General features: G+C 33.7%; 2 protein-coding genes across 5 annotated transcripts in view; one reads left to right on the top strand and one right to left on the bottom strand.

Moving 5' to 3' along the window:
• Positions 1 to 2,559, top strand: part of Nahoda (nahoda) — a 39,599-nt gene extending 37,040 nt beyond the window's left edge. For 2 of the 4 annotated variants that reach the window (XM_070312100.1, XM_070312097.1), the window contains one exon: positions 10 to 2,559. In XM_070312100.1, the coding sequence (XP_070168201.1) occupies positions 10 to 447 (438 nt within the window). In that variant the 3' untranslated portion in view covers positions 448 to 2,559. The remainder of the gene's footprint in view (positions 1 to 9) is intronic. The other 2 variants (XM_070312098.1, XM_070312099.1) reach the window with 2 other exon arrangements.
• Positions 1,439 to 22,966, bottom strand: Bsg (immunoglobulin domain-containing protein Bsg). The gene is made up of 5 exons (XM_070312101.1): positions 22,154 to 22,966; positions 7,134 to 7,397; positions 4,766 to 5,011; positions 4,119 to 4,566; positions 1,439 to 2,559 (listed from the first exon to the last, which is right to left on the bottom strand). The coding sequence occupies exons 1-5, from the start codon at positions 22,227 to 22,229 to the stop codon at positions 2,514 to 2,516; spliced, it is 1,080 nt and encodes a 359-aa protein (XP_070168202.1). The 5' UTR covers positions 22,230 to 22,966; the 3' UTR covers positions 1,439 to 2,513.
• Positions 22,967 to 23,370: the final 404 nt, after the last annotated feature.

A 23,370-nucleotide genomic window follows, 5' to 3' on the forward strand; every position in this document is an offset into this window, starting at 1 on the left:
TTTGTATAGGAACGTTTGATCGCCAGTAATGCCTGGAAGGACTATGCTTCCGGCGCAAACACAAACTTTGCATTCGAGGCATTCGAAACAGAGGAGAAGGCGCCACCGCCGCCGGTTTCCAGCCTGCCGAGACCCAGAGAAATGATGACTAGTAACGGTATGACTGTCATAAACGGTAACGACACCATCGATGGATCAAATAAAATGGTCGGACCTAGAGCAACCTACAGCCTGCCTCGCGCGCCCGGTGCCGGACATTCGGCGCCTATCCAACCCGGATACTACACGCAAGATCGTAGAGATCATTACGGGCGTGCCAGGAGCATGCACAATCCAGCAGGCACCCAGGCGAATCAGCCGGACTTCTACTTTATGCCCAGTCAGCGAAAATACAGCGGTGAAGTCGTGCGTGTTTACGTAGATTACGGCAGCCAGGTACCCAAGTAATAGAAGGATTTAGACCGCGAACCACACGATAGAATGATTTAATCGAAAAGTGACTTATATATATGAGTTAGTGACAAAGGATGCGGAGAAAAAGACTCGCAGCCTTCGCGCGGTGATATTGTCTCTATTTTCTTCTCTTTTCCCCGCGACTTTCCTTTCCCGAAAATCCGCTTGAATCAGCTTGATGAAACGCCGGAGAGGGAAGTCCCCGTACGGAAGCATAGAAGTGGCGTTTACGACCAAAGAAAATTATCCATAAGGCGCGCGCCCTACAATCCTGTACAGAGCGCATAAACTCTCGTCAAACTTTTGTGCTTTTGTGGTGGAAAATGTATAGTTACGTAAGCCTATGTAGTCGAGAATCTGACACTCCAAGGATCCCTAGATTCGAATATCAATCTTAGTGGTAAGTATCTGAAGATTCAAAAGCAATCCAACGATCTTAAAATTTAATATCAAGAAAATATTGCGCTCTAAGGTTATAGAGCATATACAGAGATCCATAGATCCTAAATTAATAAGATCAAATTATTCTGAAACTTATAAAATTGAAGACCCAGAGAATCCTGTACCTAAATTAATATTTCGTTCGATGGATACGCGTATCCATTGACTACGTACCACGGTATCAACACACGCCCAATAAATGCATTTACTTAAAAAGAGCAAGCATGGACGTTCAAACAATAAAATATTTGTACATTTCTAAATAGAGTTGATGCGTCCTATTTCTTTGAAAGATTAGAGTACCATTACTTATCTTCAAAGTATTATATATGTATATATATCTACAAAGAACAAGAATGTCATAGAAGAAGCGACGATACATACGATATAACAATGGAAATAAACGTGCGCAGTATATCTGCGACAATTGAAACGATGGTTTAGTTGTTATGGATAAAAGTTATAATACCTATGACAATGACGACACTGTCAATATAGAGAATCGTGTTGGTACGGATTATAAATTATTACACTAGTGATAAAATTAACGGTATAATACTTGTAATAATCATAATAACGATAATTGTAGCAGCAGTAGTAACGATGGCAATAATATTACAGTATTAATTACATTAATGTCGCTAACAACGGCGTCGTGTGCAGCCAAACTTCCGGGATATTTCCATTAGTGCAATGGAATATATCGTAATGTAAGACGACGCCAAAAATAGGCTCTCTTTTTCTTTCCTTTTTGAACATTCGAAAGTACGCGAATATATATCCGGAAGCCAATTGTGGCACGCACTGCCCGCGTTCCAATTATATTACGTAAATAGTATTAGCACATATTTTCGGCCTTACTATAAAGTTTATTTTATTGATTTCCTTCTGTCACACGTGCAAAGTTCGAAAAACGGCTTTTACGCGAATCTAATACTTCTATGGCATACTCGACGAACGTGCGAGCGTAAATATCATGCAGAATGCACGTAACGGATAAACGCGCGATCAAACTATTGGTGTTTATCAGAAATTCGCACCTTGAAACGTTTTGTGAAAAATTATATGTACTCACGTTCGTCGAGCATGCTTATTTTTCTACTAGTCGCGATCTCTTTTCTTTTATCTTTTCACACATATATGCATTATTTTTCTATCTCTCTCTCTTTCTCTCTATTTTACTCTCTCTCTCCCTCTCTCTCTCACTCTTTATTTCTTGGCATGCACTCCTGTCATCACCATCGGCACTTACACATATAATTCGTGTCAACATATTTTTCTCTCCCTCGGTCAAAGCGGTGTAGTTAAAGAATACGAACAGGCAAACATCTTGATAAATGGAGTGAACACCGTAATAAGGCTTAATTTAATTTGTTAGTAACTTGTGTGATCCTGCTATGCACGCGTTTGCTGCACGGAACCCGCTTTCACGCAGACATGCATTATGAATGGCCCACTCGAGCTTGCTGCAGTCCATTTTTCAATGTTTATTCCACATTTATGATATTATATCTCTTTCATTCCCATTATCTTTATGAATTTTCTTTATAACACTCTGTGACACTGACAGTTCCTTGTTCCATTTCTATCGCATCGTTTTCATTCATTTATTTGTTGTTTCATTTCCTCTGCCTGACATCTGATTCCTTGTTGGGCGTCGGTTTACTACAAATTTAACAAAATCAAATATCAAACAAAGAGTCGAGTACAAGAATATAAAATGTAGAAAGTTTCTATTATTATAATTTACAATCATATTCGAAAATGCTGCAAGTTTATTACAATTATAAAGAACCGAAATAAGAATGCAACGAAATTGAATAAATAATTCTCATCTACGTTTTTCTTTTCGTAAATAGTCGAAACAGATAATTTAGCCAAGTCGGGATACAGATTTTAGAATACGATATTTCTGGAACTTATCTGAGCTAGGCTCGAAGTGAACGCTCTTGGTGGAATGTGACGTTGGAGATGAGATTGGAAGGTCGGTGGAAAGAGGTCCGTGTAGTAAAATATAACATTCCAAAGGTTCATCGAGGGAGGTGGGTTTTAAGACATTATGTCTATGGATAAAAATTTTAGATAGCACTCTATTATCTACATACATTCCGTAAAGTAGTAAGATTCAATTAAAAAGGCAAATAGATAGAAATAAAGATAGATAGAAATACACACACACACACACACGCGCGCGCGCGCGCGTGCGTATGTATAGTGTGTAACAGAACGCCTGTATCAGCAGTTTTTTGAGGAAACAACGCATTTCCGCGAAAAATGTTTCATGCAAAAGTTGTAGAACCCTAAGTAGTACATTATATAATAATATTAATATGATCTTGAATAGCACCGTCAAGGTCACATAAAAATCACTTTTAATTTTTTAAATGGAACCCCCTATTTTTCATTACATATCCTTGCAGCTTACCTCGAGAGCTTTCCAAAATACTATAATAAAGTATTTCTTCATTAAGTACTTCTTGAGTTATTTTATATTTTAATTTGACATATTTTGAAAAAATTAAATATCTCGTAAAATATTTAGTTTTCGATAATCTTACCATAATACTTTTATGTACAGAATAATGAGACAAATCAATTAGTATAAAAAAATAATTATTTTTAAGAAAATTATTTACAATGTATTTTTTTTAAACAATTATTTGTTTTTTTGCACTAATTGATTTGTCTCATTATTCTGTACATAAAAATATTACGGTAAGATTATCGAAAAATGAATATTTTATAAAAAAATATTTTATTTTTCATATCAAAATATGTCAGATTAAAATATAAAATAACTCAAAAAGTACTTAATGAAAAAATACTTTATTATAGTGTTTTAGAAAGCTCTCGAGGTAAGCTACAAAAATATGTAATGAAAAATAGGGGGTTCCATTTAAAAAATTCAAAGTGATTTTTATGTGACCTTGACGGTGCTATTCAAGATCATATTATTATTATTATTATATAATGCACCACTTAGAGTTCTACAACTTTTGCATGAAACATTTTTCGCGGAAATGCGTTGTTTCCTCAAAAAACTGCTGATACAGGCGCTCTGTTACACTATATATATATATAGAGAGAGAGGGGGGGGGGGAAAGAGAGAGGGATGAAAGAGGGGAGGAGCATGATGGAGGAGAGAGAGAGAGAGAGAGAGAGAGAGAGAGGAGGGAGAGAGAGAGAGAGAGAGAGAGAGAATAATAATCCTAAAACATACTTACGTATCAGGGCTCTGATCGGTATCGGACTCCTCGAGTTCAGCCTTGTTCCGTTTCTTTTCGTAGACCAAGATGATGGCGCACAGAACAACGACTTCCACGCAAATACCTAGGAAAGGCCAAAGTGCAGCGAGCTTATCCTTGACTCTGAGGAATGTCTCGGCCTCTGACGAGTGTTCTGCAACGGGATCGGACCAGTTGTATGACATCCTGCAGATAATGTTACCGCGATCATTCATCTCGATGTTGTCGACGATTAGAACGGCGCCGTAGATACCGGTCTCCGTATCCTTGGCGATTTTCACACGACCCTTGCTACGCGTGTAATTTTGATCCCCGAAAGTCCAAGATATCTTTACGCCGGGGCTCGGATCTTTTCCAGCACATACCAAGTGCAGTTTCTCGCCCTCCACCACGCTAGTAGATTCAGCTAAATGAGCTATTGGCCTCGCTAAAATTTTAGAACGCCGAATATAAGACAAAAACCTCTTCAGCACAATATCTTTGCACAAAGTTTTTTTTTTCTAAAACATACTTTTATAATAACGTAATACTATACATACAATATAATGGTTGTGTGTAAAATACTTTTATTACTTTTAATAGATCTTTGATGTAAAATTATGTAAAATATGTTGCAGAGTACTCACGTACGACTCTGTATTCGATCGTGGAGTTCGCGCCCAATTTACAAGTGTAATTTCCATAAGCCTCCTTCTTATCCTTTACAATCTCCAGGCTGCCAGTCTCGTTGTCAATCTTAATGATGTCTTCATTGCCAGCTAGCGCTGTGTTCAACGGTGTCTTCTCCTTCTGCCATTGCACTTTATCACTCTTGTTTGCGCACTCGAGCACCAAAGGTATGTCCTTGGGCGTAAGTATTCTAATCTTTATATCTGCGTCGAAGAGAGACATATTATTTTCTGATGCTTCTTGCTTTAAATATAACATCACGTGTAACTTATAGTTTCGAATGGATCATCGAAAAGATATACATGTATTTCGTTTTCGTGTTTTATTAAAAGATTTAAAGAAATATATAAAAATCTATTTTAAGGTTTCAAAAGATCTATTTATAGCTTTATCTTAAATTGCTCAAATATTATAATGTAAGTAAGTGACGGTAGAAACGACTACCATTACAGTTATATTTAGAATGTCCTAAATATTCAGTAATAATAGCTAAGCAATACATGGCACATACGCAGCCGAAGAGAAGCAAACAATTCGTATATTCTACTTTTGTAGAAAAAGTTCACTCACTTTTATTTACTATATAAATTGTTTGAATATTATCACGTCATCGTTAAATTACGAGAAACATATGTATCTTTTGCGATTTTTTCCAAATACAAAAATATTCATGTTTCAGTTAGCAGAATTAAAATTATTGTTATTTATAATAGAGTATAAAAAACATATAAAGATATATTGATTATACTTTACAATTAGAAACTAATTATTCAATCAATCATAAAAGAGTCACATCATGAAATATATATTCATAAAAGAGAGATCACTAATTATTAATTAATGATCTATGCAAGATATGCAAAGATATATTTAAATATTACAATAATAAGAGAGATCTATCATTACTGTAAAAATAACAAATTTCAAACTGGGCTTTTGCAGAAAGGTGATAGTTAATATTAATGTTATTAGTTTTAATGAAATGCATTAATGCGTCAATAAGAATCGTACAATATAAATATTATTATAACAATTGAAATAGAAAAGGGTTAGTAAGAGCTTTATCAGTAATATATTCATAAGAGATTTATCAGTAATATATTCATAATATATCACCAGTAATATATCAATACATCAAGTTAATTAATTAAAAACATTTAAACACAATTAATTAAAAACAATTAATTAATTCAGGAGATCTTCTTTAATGTCGAACGTTTCGATCCTGTCTGTTTTATTGTTGAAAATATAATGAAAATTTAAATAATCTCTCGCGCTTTATGTATTGTTCTGCCCCTGTTGTTATGAAGTCTTGATTTTCTATATCTCTTGTTATTATTTAACTTGTATCAGTGCGTGCCATTTGTCTCTGACACTTAGATGTTTATGTTTTACTCGATCTCGACTCTCCGTCTCGTTTCAAACTAATTTGGTGAGTATCCTTGTTACACTCTATTAATTATATTTTTTTCGGAAAGAATTATTATTTTTTGATTTAATTCTCTCCAGCTTTGTAATGGATCATCAAATGGATATTATGCTATTTCCTTACGACTGGAACCGGTGAAGAGACGAGAAGGAAATCAAATGTCAGAACACACGAAGTTTTTTGTTGTTTCGCTGAAGATGATCCAAAGGAAGGATCGAAACGTTCGACATTAAAGAAGATCTCTTGAAATGCGTGTTTTTAATTAATTAACTTGGTGTATTGATATATTGCACCTGGCTCTTACTAGTCCTTTTCTATTTCAATTATATTTATATCAGAGCTTTCAATTTATTATAAATATTATTAATATTCTAGTCGAATATATTTTCATATTGAGAAAAGAGGAAAGTGAATAAAATGATCTCGAGCATGCAATAAGGCAATAATCAAGAATTTGCTCGAGATAGCGGCGACAGAAAATATCAAGTTATCAAACGTTATCAGAGATGTAGAGACAAGATTTTAGATATAGGCCATATAGAGGTGTAAATACTTAGCTTATTAATTTAATCGATATATTTGATATTTAGCTATATTTATTTGAGAGAAATCTGTAATAAATGCGTATGCTAACAAAATAATAAAATAAGATTGCGTAAGCTACATATACCTGTAATACTACCTGTAATAACTAACAATAAGTTAATCTTTTTAATGGAAACTGTGAAATAAATGTATATCACATCTCGTCAGGAGGGAGAAGGAGAATGTGCACATAAGTATATACAGGGTGTCGCAGAAAAATCACTGGAAATTCTTTTAATAACGGGTTTCTGAAGTGAGAGATTAGAAATGAAGTCATCGATGTAATAATATATGTTTGTAACACTACAAACCGAAATATATCGAGAGATGGAAAGACTCCGCACTGTCGGATGTGCATTTGTAATCTCCGTCGTGGCTCTCTGTCGCTTGGGTCGCCGAGAGCTTGCTGGTGCCGGTGCCAGCCTTTGAGAGAACAACTAACTGACCACTGGATAGCTCGGGTTCTAGCGTCTGGCCATTCCTGGTCCACCTAATGAGATCATTGGTCTTCAAGTTGTTGCACTCGATCTCCCAAGCTTGTCCCTCGTGAACGATCGTTGGTCCCGAATACGTCACTTTTATCAAGCAAGAGAAAAAAAAATGATTATAAATTTGTGCACCAGTGCAAAAGATATGAGAAACGGCGATAAAGCTGATATCTCATTCTGTTCTTAATTTAATTAAGCTGATTCATCACTCAAATAAATCTGTATAAACTTTTAATGAAACAACAACAAAAAATTTATAACATTATAATTATATATTTATAAATGATAAAAAATATATATGTTACAAAAAAGTATAAAAAAAATAAGGAGAATTACAAATTAATAAATTTGAAATTCTTTATATTGTAAGTAATGTCCTCATAAATAATTATAGCAGTATTTTCTACGTCTCTTTCACTACTGTTTAAAACAAAGAGATCAGACATGGTTCGATGAAAATTCATCAGCCATTATTTTCTGCCTGACTGTAAAGAAATCACGGGGCGAACCGGTATCTGCATAAATGGCCAACCTTGGATAGGCGAAACTCAAAAATATTCGTCTCGCGTGGGTAAAAGGTAATATAAAGCGCTTAAAGAATCGGCATACATATCCTTATCATTTGTCATGAATAAATGAGTGCACTGTTGTTTTTACAAGCCTTGTTTACGAATCTATTCAAAGTGATATTTATTACATACTTTTTCAATGCATTTTTTTAATCAACGATAAAAATATTTTAATTAAGATAATAAATTTACTCGGTACGTATTTTAGTTCCCATATTAAATTAGTTAATTTATTTTTAAATTAAATTATATAATTTCATCAAAATTCCATTTAAAATACGCCATACGATCGATCGACACTGAACTCTGGAAAGATCCACGTGACAATAATATGACTTAACAGAAGAAAAATGTATATTTGTCCTTACTTAAGAGATCTGAATATCGATTATGCGCGGGAAGCGTATGTTCACGCATATTTATGTCAGAAAACTACTCGATATTCTTATCGAGTCCTCTCGTTCTTACGTCACCGATTGAAAATCGTATGAGTGACTGCTATGCAACTGAATATCGGCCGCACATCAGCTACAATCAGTTGATTGTCAAGTATTTGTGGAACAATAAGCCGGAATTTTCTCGCAGGAAACAATTAGCGATAATTTAATTGATTGCCTTTACCAGTACACGCTCGTAGTTTTATGCACACAAAACAGCTATTCTCGGATTTTAAGGAAATACTGTACCGAATAATATTGCTGCGTCCGCGGAAGAGATTAGCTTTAATTAACTTCTTTCATTAATTTTTTTTATAAAAAATTAATTTCGTTTGTTTTGTTAATCTCCTTATTAATTTCATCCTTGTCATCAGGACATTACGTGCAATATGATTGGTATATATATCTCGAATAATATTTTTACACGAGATTATAAAATCTTGCAAGAAAATGTATAAATCAAGCTGTTGGACGCGAACAGTTTAAATAAAATTTTCCTCTCAGCACCGAGCTATGCGTTGATGACGAATCGGTGGAATTATACCGAGTTGATGACGTACACGCGCATGTATGTGTGAGAGTTACGCCTGTGTATAATGGTTTCACAGTGATAATAACAAAGCAGATCATTATTTATGTCGCTGTATGATTTAGTTGAGTGATTAAAATAAAATATTTACGATGTTATTAACGTCGACTGAGAACAGTCGATTAGAGTACAGGACAAGCTACTTATTTACTCATCCTAGCCAGTTTCAATATAGTGTTGATAGTGAACTAAATATCGTCGCGAGAATTATTTAATGGACAATGAAAAAATTCCGAGAACGAGTAGCTCGTTTGACGGATTTTTATGATCATTTCCATCATCCATCATATAGAATTGTACAGTGGCACGCGGGTCTTAAAATAACAAATGAATTAATATATCGTTTATCGACTGAATTAATAAAGCTTGATAACTATTATTGAATTATCCTCGCCGTTATTGGCGATAATATCGAAAATTTTCTATTCGATGTTTTCGATGTTCCCAGCAAAATCCAATCCAATCATATCCAACAACTAAGAGAGGAGGATCGTTCAGTGGACTGACACAGCGCCAAATGCGAATCAGCGGTAACTCAGAGAAAATCAATAAACTACAAATGTTATTTTAAGACCACGCTTTCACGACGGCTCCACGCAGCTGAAAATCCACACTATGTCCGCGTCAGAGACAAAACGAGGATATGGCGGATTCTTAATCTTTCTCGGCGCATTTCCGGAGAAAATTCTCGATAAGAATGCAACTTGCCGCTTTTTAATATAGGGAAAACTTTGAAAATTAGCATAAAAAGGCATGACACTTTTATGATGAGTGATTGAATTTTTAAGCGAATTATCTGCGCATTGAATCTTACAATTGAAGAAGGTATCCTTAGAACATAATCTCACGATTCACATTTCCAGCTCGTGCCTATATCATTCTACGAGAAAGATGAACCATCCTTTTTTAAGAATGTATGTATCATATGTCAAAACATTAGCAAAAGTGTGAAAATTTTGTAGACTGTTCTACTATTTCTTTTAAGTATCTGTGCAAAACCTAATTCTTTTAACGGTTTGGAAATTATTTAAGTTTAAAGTTAGTATTGATACTTATGGAAAATCACTTATTGTAGCATTTCTTGACAAATTTGACAAGGAAAAAACCTTGCCAACAAAATAAAAATTTTCACATATATTAAAAAAATTCTAATAAATATTTGTACAAAACTTGATTTAGATACATTTATTCGATTAAAAATTATTTACTAAAAGTTATAAAAAAATATTACCTCTCTCTCTCTCTCTCTCTTTTTGCTCATTTTTTTTGTTTCTTGCAATTGACTTCAGAGGATATTCGCGACCAAAAGTTTTTATAAGAAATTAGGAAAAATATTAATTACAATTATTTTCTTTTACGAAGACGTTAAAAACCATATTATTTTGTGATACTTTAATTCTTTTTATAATTCAGATTTATTTATTTGATTTTTTAAACAAAATAACTATAAGAAATATGTTTCCTTTTTTTTAATTTTCACAGTTTTTTGCTACTATTATCTTTGCTACAGCCAAAACATCTTTAATTTCATTCCTAATCGAAAAGACTCGTCGTGCTCTTTATGCTTTGCTTTGTCTTATATGCTTCTTTATTATTATTATATATATATGGACGACAGAAATTTTCCTGAAAAAAAATTACAGTTACGAGATCAATCTCTTTCGAAGAGTACGAATCTTATAAATATCAACCCATATTAACCTGGCACCCCCATCACGAAAAGTCGGGTTCGGCTATAATGCATAATTAAGTGCTAATTTGTTGCTAATTTATTGTTCTAAGTTCGAATTTATTGCTCCTACCCATTAGCAGGAAAATGATATTAAAGATGGGGCTGCTAACTTGCCATTAGGTTATTTATTGTTCCACGTTTGATTTAGAAAAATCGACCCGAAAGAGTTGCGATGCTAGCGTTCCTACAAGAGTAAACTATATCAACGCAATTAGTTGCTGTTATTATTGTGATCTTAAAATGTTTCCCTAATTTATTGCTCAACGTTTGACTTAGGAAAATCCATCAAATGTGTGGCGGTGCTAGCTTACCTACAAGAATAAAGTACATGAACATAATTAATTGCTGTTATAATTTTGGTCTCAAAATGTTTCTCTAATTTATTGCTCTCAAGATATAAAATATCTAATTTATTGCTCAACGTTTAGCTTAGAAAAATCGTGTAGGTAATCTAGCACCGGCCACACGTTCGATGGATTTTTCTAAGTCAAACATTGAGCAATAAATTCGATATTATATATTTTGAGAGCAACAAATTAGAGAAACATTTTGAGACAAAAATCAGTACAGCAACTAATTACGTTCATGTACTTTACTCTTGTGGGCAAGCTAGCACCGCCACTCTTTCGGATCATTTTTTCTAAATCAAACGTGGAGTAATAAATTCGATATTGTATATCTTGAGAGTAACAAATTAGAGAAACATTTTAAGACCAAAATCATTACAGCAACTAATTACGTTCATGTATTTCACTCTTGTAAGTAAACTAGCACTCGTCGATTTTTCTAATTAAACTATAAGCAATAAATTCGGAAATGATTTTTTTGAGAGCATTTAATGCAGAATACAATATTGTAACAAATTAATGTTGTTAATTACTTATTTTTGATGAATTTCCTTTATACGTTCATAGTATGCCATATTAGTGATTAATTAAAAATTTAATATTTTCGAAATCTGTTTGCAGTATCTTCGAGCAATTAATTAGCAATAAATTCTAGTGTATTCGTTTTATGATTTGTGACTCGCTATAAGTGTTTTTCGGGAGTGGGGGTGCTAACTTAATGGCAGGTTAGTACTCCCATCTTTAATATCATTTTCCTGCTAATGGATAGAAACAATAAATTCGAACTTAAAGCAATAAATTAGCAACAAATTAGCACTTAATTATGCACTATAGCCGAACTCGATTTTTCGTGGTGGGGTGCCAGGTTAATAGGAATTAAATATCACTAATCATATTTGCGGGGCTATTAAGATTTTGCGATATATAATGTGTACATTTCGTAGCGCGCTAATCGCGATAAGATGCGACACACTTTCGAAGTATATTCCCAGACTCGTCTTCTCGTTTCGAGATCTAAAATGTCGCCGTCTCTATGTTTCCAATGCGTCAGAAAGATCATGAGACTTCGCATACGTTTAGGAATCGTAAAAATAGATGCATCCTTGCAGGATGAGAGAGAGAGAGAGAGAGAGAGAGAGAGAAAGAGAGAGAGAGGGGGGGGAGTAAGCGTTCTCATCTACTGTTCAAGAATAGAGATATTTCTTGCCCACACTAACTTGGTAGCTAGAGATATCGCGTGTGGCTGGTAGAAGAGCGATATTACAAAAGAAATTAATATTCTCTTTATACAATTAATATTTTCTTTATACAATTAATATTCTCTTTAAATCTAAAAAATTTGTAATAGTATGTTAAAAATTACAAGAATGTTTCGTTAATGTTCGTTCATGCTTAAAAGCTAAGCTATTGATTCCCAAACTTTATTAATCCTTTCAAATTTCAATACTATTCATGTAGGTCGCCTATTTGTAATAGTCTTTCGAAGAAACCTACACAAATTATACGTAGATTTGTAGCTAGACCTTGACAACTAAACGATCAACGCGATGTCTAACGAAGAGTCACGCAGCTATTCGGAGTCAAGTTTTTAGCAATCTCGCACAGACTCTGGCACAAACGTAGGCAGGCTTTCCCTCCTTCCCCCCGCATCACTCCTCCTCCTCCCCTCGTTAATGCAATTCGTCTCCCCGCGCAACGTATATATATCAGGGCTAAAGTCTATAACGATTTCTTCGGTGAGGACAGATGGGTTACCAGATATGGGTTACCATCCGCGAGTCGAGTTTTTTGGTTGAACGGAAAATAGGGTCAATCGTTACGCAATAAAAGTCGCCGCGGCGCGAATAGTTCATCGTCCTCGACATAGTCGTCGTCATCGTCGTCATCATCGCCGACATCGAGTTGCGAACCCGTGTTTTCGCGCGATTTTGAAAGCAATCCGATCGCCAAGTTGCGAGACTTGCATCGTGATGCGATGCGTACAGCAGGAGTGCTCAACGTTGACAGCAGCCACTTGCGAATCCTTAGTTGGGAAGGTCGCAATGATGCCTAATTATTGCTGCATCGATTGTTATCAACCATAAAAAGTATTTATTAATCTCACGGATATAAGCCTAAAAAAGATTCGATGTGATAATTTTCCGATATAGGATCTCGAAGAATATCTCCTCTCGACCCCTATCGAGCTGGCCTCCCCACCTTGCAAAAATAAAGAAACAAATAGCGTGCAATTATGAATTATTTATGAGCATTCATATCCCGCAAATTAAAAATTTTGAGCTCGTTGCATTGGGCAGAAATTTAATACTTTTTGTGGGGGTGCTGACAATGAGTCGATATCGACTCAGTCCCCCCATCATTTAAAAATACAAATATTCAATTAATCTTTACGGCAGAATTAGGAGCTATTTATGAGCTTTCAACCTAATATAGTTTTAATTTTTGAGCTCATTCCCTTAATCCATAAAACCACCCCACATCTCCCCGGCACAAGCGAGAAATACTTAAAATGAAGGAAATGAATTGTGTTCTGATTAAATATTGTTTATCGATTTATATAAACTCGTAAAATACATGCATTTTGATTATTGTTTTGAACTACTTAGGGTGGTTTTATTGTAAAGGAGTTGCAGCTCAATAATTGAAATTCGCATATTTTACAAGCTCATAAATTGATAAACAATATTTAGTCGGAAAATAGTTAATTTCCTTGATTCTAAGTATAGTTCTCTCTTGTGCCAGGGAGATGTGGGGTGGTTTTATGGATTAAGGGAATGAGCTCAAAAATTAAAACTATGTTAGTTTGAGCTCATAAATAGCTCCTAATTTTGCCGCAAAGATTGATTAAATATTTGTATTTTTAAATGGTGGGGAGACTGACTCGATTTCGACTCAATTCCCCCACAAAAAGTGTTAAATTCCTGCCTAATGCAACGAGCTCAAAATTTTTAATTTGCGGGATATGAAAGCTCATAAATAGCTCGTAATTGCGCGCTATTTGTTTTTTTATTTTTGCAAGATGGGAGAAGGCAGCTCGATAGGGGCCTCCTCTCGTTCGATTAAAAACAAATATTTTATTTTTCTTCCTATTATAATTAAAAGGTGTGGGTACTTTTAATAAATATACGATATGAAAGTGACTAATGTACGTGTTTCCTGCTATAAACTATAACATTTTGGACGAAAAGTGCTCTTTTGCGAACTAGATATAAGTTTATGCGCGATATTTAAACATTTCATTATGAAACATCGCGGAGAGAAAACATATGAGGCTTAACTTTTCAATTTTTGAGAACATATTAATAAAATATTAAATATATAAACCGTTAAATTTTGCATGCCGATAGCTGAACACAATCGAAAAAGCGTTTATAATTGACGATTTCGTATATTAAGGGGTCTTCCTAGTTTGACACTCTGAAAAGAAAGCGATTTTTGGGAATTTTTTTTAAAGAAAACTATAAAACATATTAAACTTCTAAACTTTTATTAAATAATATTTCAAGTATATCCTGAATTTTTTTCGAACAAAAATATTTGTTTGTTTCGCAGTTATAATAGCCCAACCAGTGTCTCACAAAAAATTGTTGTTTGTGGCAAACATGATTCCAGCCAATATAGTCATGTGAAATAAAAAAACTAATAAGATTTTTAATGTGTATGAGTATGGCTATAGTGTGAACTAGAATTAAATTGATATTTGCAAAATTCGAATTTTACGATTTACAAAACTAATCAATTTTTTGATAAAAAATGAAATTTTTTTTGACTGCCATTTTTTTATTTTTCAATTTTTTTTTTATTCTGGTTCACGTGATAGCCACACTCATACAGATTAAGAATCTTTTTGGTTTTTTATTTTAGATGATTATAACGGCTAGTATCATGTTCGCCACAAACAACAATTTTTTTTTAGACACCCTGGTTGGACTATACTCTAAAACAAAAAATCTACTATAACTCTAAAATTCTACTATAACTCTAAAACAAAAAATTTTTTGAAAAAATTCAGAATATACTTTAAATATTATTTAATAAATGTGCAAAGCTTAGAATTAATACGTTTTATACTTTTCTTTAAAAAAATTCCTAAAAATTGCCTTTATTTTCAAAGTGTCAAACTAGGAAAATCCCTTAATATTGATGTAGAAAATTGATGTTAACACCGATAGAGATATCGCAATACATACAAGATATATCAATACATACAAGACGATACGTGTATGATATATTTACACCAATTATTTGTCATGGAATATCTCCATTGCGTGTATTCTCTTATTTATTGATTATAAATTTTATTACTTCTTTTTAATTAACTACGACAAAGTTTCTGTAAAAGTTAAAGAGAAGCGTGTGCGATGGTGTAGCAGTATCTCCCTTCTCCTCTCTCTCCCTTACCCCCCCCCCCCTCTCACTCTCTCTCTCTCTTTCTCTCTCTATCACTATCTCACGAGGATGCACATAGTTGCAACATTATCGATTAAACTTTTTTAGAACACATCTCGACGGTGTTGATAAGTTTCATTAAATGACCTAGAAAACGATATTAGCCACGAAATATTTGACAAATCGTAGATTATGTTAATAAATGTCTCAAGATTCATTTCCGAACATTCTTTTTCGTTAAATCGCGATCTATAAATCCCATCGTAATATTTCAAAAGATTGTAGTTGGAACTGTCAATCTTGGAAAAAAAACTTTATCTTTTTCGCAAAAGTGATTTCTGTAATAGAAAATAAAAGATTTTCCTTATTTATGCGCTTTCGAGTGATCTATATGTATGTATAAACTTCTCTTCGAGCGCAGCGTGTATTCTAAACTGCCTTTTTTTTTTTTTTTGGCGCCAAGCGCATCAGCGTCTTTTACTATAAAAAAACTCTTATACAAAGTAGTGTTATTTCAATTCTTTGCGAAAAATTCTTATATAAAATAGTGTTATTTTAATACAAAAACACTGTCATATTCAAAAACTATTCTAGAAAACTGTTTTACAAAATAGTAGTTTTTATTTTTTACAAAAATAATGAAATATATGATAAAAATATTGCGCCAACTAATAAAAATTTATGTTACAAAATTCATTTGTTATTATTTCTAATATTAAAAATCGTAATGTGATTAAAATACTGGAATATATTTAAGCAAAAAAAATTTTTAATTAAAAAAACGACCACGCACGATTCATATGAAAAAAACGTTTCCGCTCAATTTGCTTGAATTTGTGATATATTATAGTTCTTGTGCTCTTGATAAAAAATGTCAAGTTACAGAAACTTTCTATATCCAGTTTCTGAATTATATGGTTATACAAAAAGTATCGGAACTTCTTAATATTTTGAAAAATACGCATTTTAGAAAAAATGTTCCGTATAAAAGTTGCAGGGTTTTACGTGATGCATTACATAGTAATATTATTATGACCTTGAATAGCGTTGTCAAGGTAACATAAGGATCACCTTAACATTTCTTAATGGAAACCGCCAGTTTTGATTGCATATTCTTATTCTCTATTCTAGCTTATCTTGAGAGCTTTTTAAAACATTATAATAAAGTATTTTTTCATTAAATACTTTCCGAGTTAGAAGACTTGAAATGTACAGTACTGCCAGCATTAGTATTATCCAAAAGTGATTTTTACGTGATCTTAATGCTATTTAAAGTCACATTAACATTTGCTATTTAATGCGCCATTTAAAACCCAATAACTTTTGTTTGAAACATTTTTTCAAATCTCGAAAATATATCATTTTTGAGAAAAATGTTCCAAATAAAAGTTGTAGGATTTTAAGTGATGTATTAAGTAGCAATGTTAATGTGACTTTAAATAACATTGTTAAAGTCATGTAAAAATCACTTTCGATACTAATGCTAATTAACTAATTAATATTAATACTAGCAGTATTGTACATTTCAAGCCTGATAATTTGGAAAATATTTAATGGAAAGGAACTTTATTATAAAGTTTTGAAAATCCCTTAAGGTAAGTTACAATCTAATTAACGTATTATTTACATTTTGAATCTAGCAGCGTCAAGTTTTTCTTTAATTAGAGTCATTTCATAGTTAATTTTTTTTAATTAAAAATTTTTTTTGCTTAAATATATTCCACTATTTTAATCACATTGCATTTTTTAATATTAAAAATAATTATAAATGAATTTTTAACAATAATAATAACAAATTTTTATTAATTGGCGCATATTTTTATCATATATAAATTAGAACTATTTTATAAAATAGTTTTTTAGTTTGAATATGACAGTATTTTTGTATTAAAATAACACTATTTTGTATAAGAATTTTTTACAACAAATTGAAATAACACTATTTTATATAAGTTTTTTTATAGCAAAAGGCGCTTATGCGCCTTTTTTCACTAATTTTTAAAAAAGGTAAATTTTTAGTAGTTATATTATTATACGCTTGCGCTATGTTATAAATTATAAATTATCTGACTAATATGTCTTATATCCTGATTATACATATATCAAAAGCGAAAGATATAAAAAGGAATTCAATTTATTCAAATGGATCTGTCAAATGATTGTCATCATATAATTATTTGTCATGCATCATATATGCAACTACAGATAAGTGTAAATAACATTGGTGAAACGCAATCTGTAAGGCTATATTTCTATTTATTTTTTTAAATAATTTATAAATATACATTTACTTTTCAATGGAACTAAAAGAATTTTTCAAGCTGTTGACAAGATTTTGACAAAGCCTGTGACAACATGTTTATTGCAAACCAACATATTGTAATCAATTCTTGTTTCAATGCTAATACATCGCTTGAAATAGATAAAGCATGTTTCAGTATCATTAATAAATATAATAGATCTGTTACATAGTATTTTTTCATCTATCAAAATGCTATTTGGTTTGTATATTTGAAATTTATTATTAAAACTGATATTATCGGTAATTTTGTTTTTTTAAGCATCGAGACAAGGATTGGTTACAATATGTTGGTTTATAATAGACATGTTGCAGCAGGATTTATCAAAATCTTATCAACAGCTTGAAAAATTTTTCTAGTTCCATTGAAAAATAAATATATTTATAAATTTATTATAAAAATTTATAAATTATTAAAAAAGTAAGTAGAGATGGGAATAGAATATAAATAGAAATTTATAAGATTTATACACATTAATCTTACAAATTATGTTTTACCAATGTTACTTATACCTGTAGCTGCATATGATGACATTCCTTTGACAAATTCAATCAAATATGGATTCTTGATACATATGTTTATATCGATAACTGCTCGCAGTTATACGTAATGGTTTTTGACAAATATAGATTAAATTTTCCACAGTGCAACATTATGTAGTGTGTAGCACAATTTCATTTATAAAAAAAGTGGAGCTGCAAAATTCTTCGTGATACTTGTCAATAGTTGAATCAGGTATAGAATACAAACATACACATATCTCATAAACATAATAAACATATTATAAAATACACACATCTCGTTCTTATCATAAATATATATCTTATCATAAATAGAATATTTTTATATATTTTTATATATTTTTATATAGATGTTTTGTTTTGTTTTTTTAAACATAGTATAAATTACTTTTACAATATTTTATTTTTCTCTATAAATAAAATAAAAAAATATTCTATACCTTTATAATAGGATATTCTATTCTATATATATTTACTATAAGATGTGTGTATGTATGTTTATTTTATATCTGATCCAACTATCCGCAAGTATCATGAAGAATTTTGCAGCTTTACTTTTTTATAAATGAAAGCGTACGCTATGGCTGCGTTCCGATATTCACTGCCAGTATTGAAAATTTATAGTTTACGTCACACACACACATACACACACGCGCGCGCGCACGCACACGCACGCACAGAGCACTGGCAGTGAATATCGGAACGTAGCCTATATAAAAACTATCACACAGAAAATTCTGTAAGGACATAAAACGTAAGCGTAAGAAAATTGACCAATCCTAATCAAGTATTGAGCTTCCCGTAAAAGTGGAGGGGTTACGGAGAACCAAATACTCGAATGGGGTTGGTCCTTTTTCTTACGCTTACGTCTTACGACCTTACGGAATTTTATGTGTGATGGCCTTAACATTGCACTCTTGCATTGCAAACTTAATCTGTATCTATCAAAAGTAGGTATGCGAGCAGTAACATCACAAAGTGCCGCTAGCGCTATCTTATGTCGAAGGTCGAAGGCTCCAACCGTACATGATTCGCGCATGCGCATTGGGGTTTGCGTGAATGATAATGTGATGACGTGGACATTGCTTAAAAGAACATTTTCACATTGAGACTGCATCATGTTACCTCGTTCATGATGAAAAAGATGTAGAAAAAGATAAAAACACTTTTATTATATAATTTAAACTTAAGCTATTGATTAAGTTTATTAAAAATATGATCGATTCAGCCGTTATTGAGGTCTAATAATCTAAAGTACTCTCAACTAACCGACTCGCGTATGGATATCCGGGGTGCTTCACTGTTGCTGCGCGTGACTTGGCGCGAGACACTATTGTGTCTCTTGATAAAAAGTATCCATCATTTATCTTCATACATATTTTTGTGATTATATATTAATATGCTTCATATACGGCCGCAACATGTATTACAGAAATGAGCCTGACGAGAATAAAATTTCGGTTTCGTCTGCGCGCAAAATTTCTTCTCTCGAGTAGGTATATCGTTTTAATAGTCTTCTCTTCTGTAATAGTCTTCTCTTCTGTAGGTATATCGTTTTAATAGTCAGTAGCATGTTGTAAATGTTAGCAGCTCGCGAAAAGATCGTACTAATAAAATCTGGTAATATATTCGTGAACACGAAACGATACGAGATCTTTCAAACACGAACTTGACAAAATTATGTCAAAAAAACAAATACATGGCTTATACTGTGCATACATTAATTTAGCATATCCTTATGCGCTAAAATTATGTATAAGTAAATATTCTGAACGTCGACAAAAAAACATCCGTTACACGAGACAGTCGTTGATTTATATCTGTATTTCGTCTTTCGCGTATTGTTTGATTTTTTCCAATTATTGCTAATAATGTTAAAACGACGAATCACTCGAAAAGAAAATAAGCGAATTCGGTAGTTATGCATATTAAGACCCCACTCCCGCAGGATAGTGATGTTGTCAAGGTCATGACCCTGATCATTCCGAAGGTTTTAGCCAGCGGTCGTGATTTGTTCATAAGTTATTAACAAATAAAGTTTGAGAAGTATATCACGTAATTTTCGAACAATATATATAAAAGAATAGTAAGTTCGACCTTGACATAACAAAACTCATATTGTAAAGTATATGCGTGGACGCAATGGGTTCCATCCTCCGCGGAGGCTCCACTTCCGGAAGATATAACTTAACCCAAATAAAATTTTAGTTTTAAATTAGAAATAGGTTTGGATTAGGTTATATCTTCCGGAAGCGGAGTCCCCCTGTAGGAGAGGGGGGAGGGGGCCCTGCGAACACACATACACTTTACAACACGACTTTTATTATATCAAAATCACTATTCTTTTATACATGTTCGAAAATTACGTGATATACTTCTCAACCTTTATTTGTTAATAACTTTTGAATAAACAACGACCGTCGGCTAAGATCTTCGAAATGTTGAGTAGGGTCATGACTTTGATAACATATGTCAACATCACTATCCTGCGGGAGTTAGACCTTAATATGCATAATTACCGCGAATTCATTATTAGTTAATAATGAAACGTAATGTGTATCGTTGACAAATGTCGAATTTTTTCAATTTGTGCTTTAATCTTTTTCACAAGTTATTAGGCTACTTAAATACAAAAATCGTATGATTATTGTTATCGGACGGACAATGTAATCCTGGGATAAAAATCACATGATACGATAAACATGTGGATACGATTGTAACAAAATGTGTTCAACGATACATCGCTTGCCCAATTATTTCACGCGTAATTTTAGCCTCCAGAAGTTATAACCCACATTGCGCTCAATAGAAATGCGACTCGAGAGATATTCCATTTTCGTATCTACAACTAAAAACTCGATACATTCTCTCATCGTACATTTAATGCTGGATGCGCCCGTCTGTATTTCTTGCATAAAATCGGGCAAGCTCTAATATAAGAAAATGACAATCAACCTGAAATAACTGCATTTATCCTGAGATATATATAGCATAAAATTTCATTTTCCCGATAAAAGTCTTTAAAAACATTTTTATATTTAAAATTAACGCTTCCCCATCCTCCACCCCTCCCCCCCCCCAAAAAAAAAAAGAAAAGCTCTGATGAAAACTTTTCAAGATCAGATACAAGATTGAAGGACAATGTTTAAGATTTGGTAGTTCGTGAAAATAATTCTAATTTTGAAGCATCAATATCGTTAAACATGATTAATTACGCATACGGTTGTCTGTATTACGATCGTAATTTACGAGAGGACTCACTGAAAATCGTTAATCTAGAATTAATTAAATCTAACTGTCACGCAAACCAGGCTTATTGTTAGTCAGATATCGATGAATATTAGTCAAATCAATCGCGAATATCGCCTTGGAATATACAATTTAGGGGAACTTGATTCATATGTACTTTTACATCAACTTTTATATTATACTTTTTCGTACAAATTCGTACATTAGCTATACTACCCGAAAAAGTGGCTGCCTGATCGATGAGAGGGATGACCATGATAAAAAGTCACCGGTTGGCAATTCCTTCAATATCATCGCATAATAATTTTGTCATATCATATATCGTGAGTTATGTCGACATAATGAATTATCTATGCAATATTACATTGCATAATATTGTCAATGATGAAACTAACTATTGCGCGAGCCGTATTAGAATATTTTAAAGGCCAAAGTGTCCTTTCTAACGAACCAAATCGATTAACGAGTTTTTACAATCCCGATCGTTATCACGATGATTCACACGATTAATCATCGTGAAAGTAACGCCAATCAGCATATCGGCCTAAATCACGGTGTCGTGTGAGATAAATCGCTTATCGAATACCTCACCGTAGAAACGATCGAATGGTTCACCTTGTCGGGAAATAAGAATAACTAGGAATCGCGAGGAAGGACAAATAAACGAATGTCGCGCCGCGAATGTTGGCCGAAAGGAGCCTAAGGCTCACCTGCCTGGACCGTGACGAGGGTGCCCACCGCTAAATATAGCAGCCCCAGCAGCACAAAAACGGCTCGCCTCTCCATCCCGATGGCGCTGCTGCTGATGTACGTGGTGGCGCGTGACCGTACGACAATACGATATCAACGATGAACACCACGTCGATGATCCACCTTGTCGTTCCGCGAAGCGCAAGAGGAGCCGTCCTTTCACGGATAAGCGGACGTTCGCCGATGCCCCTATATAATGGACTGTCTTCGAGAATGTATTGCGATCGTCGTCCTCGTCCTTATTCTCTCCCTTGTCAGTCCGTTGGTCCGTGAACAAATTCTCTTTTCATTCGGCCGTGCGTGATTGACTATCGCAACCGTTCGTATCGTTCGCGCGAGAATACCCGTCACACCGTTACTACTGCTGCTGCTGTTGCTTCTTCTGCTTCTTCTTCTCCTCCTCTTCACCTTCTCCCGCCGCCGTCGCCGACGATGAGAGAACAGACACAATCTATCACTGACGTCTTATCGTTATCTCTGCATTCGGCTCTTATCTTTTAATGCGCACTACACATAGAGACCGTCCGAGTATCAGCACCACTACTGCCGTCGTCGTCGTCGTCGTCGTCGCCGCCGCTCCCTTCTCCTCGTTATTGACGTCGTCAGTTCAACTTGGAGCGAGACAGATGGAGAAAGGGAGGAGAAGGGAAGAGAGACAATTACAGATCCCCGTGTAAATAACACTGCAAGAGCAGACCTACAAATGGCAATGTCAGAAGAAAAATGGCGGCCGTTGTCTTCTGCTTGGAACTCCGCGCGAATGTTCTTCTTGTTCTGTCGCGCGTTCGTTCCCTTCTTTTCCGACAAAGCGAATCTTGGCATCCAGCGCCATCTGCGATGTGTTACTGCCGCACTCATGGACGTAGGAAATATCTGGGGATTGTTACGTCTCGACAATGCTCTTTTCTTACTATATCTCAGTTAGTGAGAAAAGGATAGCTCTCTATTTTTTTATAGGGCAATTATAAACGTATAATATATAGACTGAGCGTCTCTACATCTCCCGTATTCAGAACGCGTCAAAAAATAGAAAGAAACAGCTGCTGTACGATCACCGATTTGTCTTTGTCTGACTGGAAAAGAAAAAAGTAGAAGGAATGAAAAAGATAAAGATAAAATGGTGATACTTTAGAAGATATATAAATGGAAGGGGAATAGCAGGCTGAAAAGTGTCGAA

The sequence above is a fragment of the Polyergus mexicanus genome, unplaced genomic scaffold (genome assembly GCF_030449975.1).
Source record: "Polyergus mexicanus isolate NDT 795.1 unplaced genomic scaffold, iyPolMexi1.0 SCAF_21, whole genome shotgun sequence".
NCBI lineage: Eukaryota > Metazoa > Arthropoda > Insecta > Hymenoptera > Formicidae > Polyergus > Polyergus mexicanus.